This window comes from Octopus bimaculoides, chromosome 2 (genome assembly GCF_001194135.2).
Source record: "Octopus bimaculoides isolate UCB-OBI-ISO-001 chromosome 2, ASM119413v2, whole genome shotgun sequence".
In the NCBI taxonomy this organism is placed as follows: Eukaryota; Metazoa; Mollusca; class Cephalopoda; order Octopoda; family Octopodidae; genus Octopus; species Octopus bimaculoides.
This window is the reverse complement of record NC_068982.1, coordinates 54,241,443-54,244,825: the sequence shown is the minus strand read 5'-3', so window position 1 is coordinate 54,244,825 and position 3,383 is coordinate 54,241,443. Positions and strand designations below refer to the sequence as shown.

Here is a 3,383-nt window from a genome sequence, read left to right as displayed (position 1 = left end):
TATATATATATATATATATATATATATATATATATGCATGAGCATACATTCTCGCATAAATATGCAGACACAGAGGCTAAATGTATTTTAGTAGTAGACAGCCATCCATATTAGCGCAACCGGTCACCTGTAAACTTGTAGCAGTATATAACGCAAAGCTATTATTTGTCTGAAACCTGAATGTCGTGGCAGTTGTTTAAAACTGTACACTCATAAATGCAATCTGCTTATAAAAAACTGTATAAACTCGTGTGAAAACGTATAGATATTAAAAGCGATAAAGGAAACAGTAGAAGTGAAATCTTGGGAAGAAATTTAATTCTCCCAAGGCACCTTCGCTATGAGATACAAAGCTTACATTCAATTTTTTTTTTATTATTTTCTTTCTTATGATGCATCACAATTTATTATTGTCACTGATATTGTTCTGTACTTCTACTACCACCCTTGAAGTTTTCATTTTGCATCATTTATTTAATTTTATATATATTTTAATTTACGTGGTTATTTTATGTTTTATTTAATTATTTATCTATTTATTTCTTTATCTGTTTAGATTTTATGAATTTTCTTGTAATTTAATTTAGTTTTAATCTTTCTGTAATCTTTTGTCTCGCTAATGGGTTAGTTAGTTAGTTGTTATTGTTGCTTTATCATGAGAAAATACGCGGAAAGGGAATGAGCAATTGGCTGTTTTCCCAGCCTAAGTTAAGAATATCTATTTAGTAAGTCACTGACCGCTATTGGGTTAGCATTTGTTCACTGCACTATTAAAGATAAACAAAAGATATGAATAAGTAGACGGATACAAAATTAGGTATAATCCATACCACGCGCACACACGAATACACACGCATCTATACATGCATGTGCACATATGTAAGTATATAGATATGTGTGCGTGTGTAAGTATGAATATATATATATATATACTTATATTACACACACGCACACACACGTGTGTGTGGCCTGTTGATAATATTTAAATTATTCATTAAGCCAGACAATGCGAGTTATGAGAAATAATGCAAGTCAATGCTTTGTACTTTTACCTTCAATAACTGAATATTTCGTGGTTAGGAACTCTTCTTCAGGAATCTTCGGTGATATTGTGGCGTGAACTCACCTGAAATATTACGTAAGACTACAAGACATCGACTTGTAATATTATTTCTTTTAGCTCCCATTGCTTTGGCTATAAAAATAATTTAAAATCATTGATCGATATCAGATAACGCTTTGTGCAAACTATATCACTCATATATATATTTGTAAAATTGAACAAATTGAAGTCAAGAAGAAGGAGTACGGGAGGACATTTATTTATTATTCGCTACAATTGTTTCGAAGCAACGTTGTTCTCCAAGAATACAGGTATTTGATTATGCAACAGTTTGTTTGCATAATGAGATCTAGTTTTGTTTCCTCAGGCGATATACGAGTGTTATCTCTGTTGATATAAAATCGTCGACTTCAAGGCCATTTTTTCTGTTCGTGGTGGTTTGAATATAGTAGCGGCTGATAGGCCCATGGTGTTTGTTGGACTGCAATGAATGGTAGTAGATGGTACTGGCTGGCACTTAAATGGGATTGGTCTTCTATTTGTTTGTATCTCTGGTCTATTCTTCATGGTTCGCTACACATGTAAATCTCTTGGGCTGATAATCACATATATATAATACACATATATATAATCACATATGTAACCTCGTGGGCATCGGTGCCGATTTTTTCTTCCTCCGTTTTTCCATTCTTTGAACTTTCCTTGTTTCCGACGAAACGTCATACTCTCTCTCTTTCCTTTTCCGAGCGTCTAATAACACCATCCGTATCACGTCCTCACGTTGTTGTTTTTTGTCTTTTTTTTAACTTACACATATATATACATGCATATATGTGTGTGTGTGCAAATATGCTTATATATGTATATGTGTGTTTATGTGAATATAAGTGTATACTTGTATAGTATAAAAGTATATTTGTGTGTATGGATGTGTATGTGCTGATGTTTGTCTCTGTGTGCTATATACAAATAATATTCGGTATAAGACAATACAGCTGTGCGAGTGTGGTTGTGTATTTTTAGTATGTTAATGTCTATTTACATGTACTTCTATGTTGGTGTGAGTATTGTTTTAGTTTCACAACTGTTCATTAGGATTATAAAGTATTTTGAGGTGTGGTTAGAAAATTTGATTAAAATTATGGCCCATAAACTTTTATATTTGATCTTTTGCTATTTTAAGCCTAAATAAATATCACTGATGTTCAATGCTTTCTGGTGGTTTCAACTTTATATCTGCAGCAGAAACACGTATCAGATGGGAATGTAATGAGAATCTGAGATCTCCTTCGGTCATGACAGACCATGGGATTGCACCTAGAAAGTTACCCTCCGAGGCACAAGTCCGGGCAAGGTTGTTTTATGGAAGATCAGCAGTCACCCATGCACACCGGCCTCCCCTCTCCACACCACCAGTGTTATCCAAGGGAAAGGCAGACGCCGATACAGCTTGGCACCTGTGACATCGCAACTCATTTCTACAGCTGAGTTAACTGGAGCAACGTGAAATAAAGTGTCTTGCTCAAGAACACAACACGCAGCCCAGTCCGGGATTCGAACTCACAACCTCACGGTTGTAAGCTCGACGCTCTAACCACTGAGCCATGTGCCTTCGCATGAATAATACTGTAATAAATAAATGAATTTTGAAGATGTATAATTCCCCGTTCTTCATTATTATGTCTTGATTATATACTTTGTGTGCTACATGAAATCCGATGAGGCGAGTTCAGGATTTAATTATCGAGTGAGGTACAGTTTTACTGTTTATCGTAAACAATTCTGCGTATCCCCTATCATTCGATGTGGTTAGTCAAATATGGATTATATCAGAGTGTTTTTAAGGTAGCTATCCCGATTCCAAATGCTTATCTCTTTATGTTACACACACACACACACACACACACGTATGTATGTGTGTGTATATATATATATATATATATATATATATATATATATATACGCATACACATGTACGTATGTACGTATAAATATTAACATATATACACGCATGCACGCGCAATGGATGATAGTCTATAGCTATCTGTCTGAGTTCAAAATTCAAATGGTATATATGTATAATGAAAAACTGCACTAAATCGCTACCGAATAAATGTACATGAGCAGTATGTTTACATTAATCTTTATCTCAGCACAAGCTAAGTAATAACACTGTGTGTATGTATATATATATATATATATATGTATGTGTTTGTGTGTGTGTGTGTGTGTGTGTGTTAGTGTGTGTGTGTGTGTGTGTGTGTATGTATGTATGTATGTATTTGTGTGTGTGTTTGTGTGTGTGTGTGTGTGTGTGTGT

At 34.3% G+C, this 3,383-nt stretch overlaps 1 protein-coding gene across 2 annotated transcripts in view; it reads left to right on the top strand.

Moving 5' to 3' along the window:
- LOC106871643 (uncharacterized) overlaps positions 1 to 3,383 on the top strand; it is a 173,135-nt gene that overhangs the window by 83,440 nt on the left and 86,312 nt on the right. Inside the window, exon 5 of one of the 2 annotated variants that reach the window (XM_014918228.2) lies at positions 2,306 to 2,682. The exons of the other annotated variant lie outside the window; for it this stretch is intronic. Coding sequence (XP_014773714.1) covers positions 2,306 to 2,333 — 28 coding nt within the window. The 3' untranslated portion in view covers positions 2,334 to 2,682. Of the gene's footprint in view, positions 1 to 2,305; positions 2,683 to 3,383 lie in introns of those variants that run through there. 2 annotated transcript variants of the gene reach the window in all.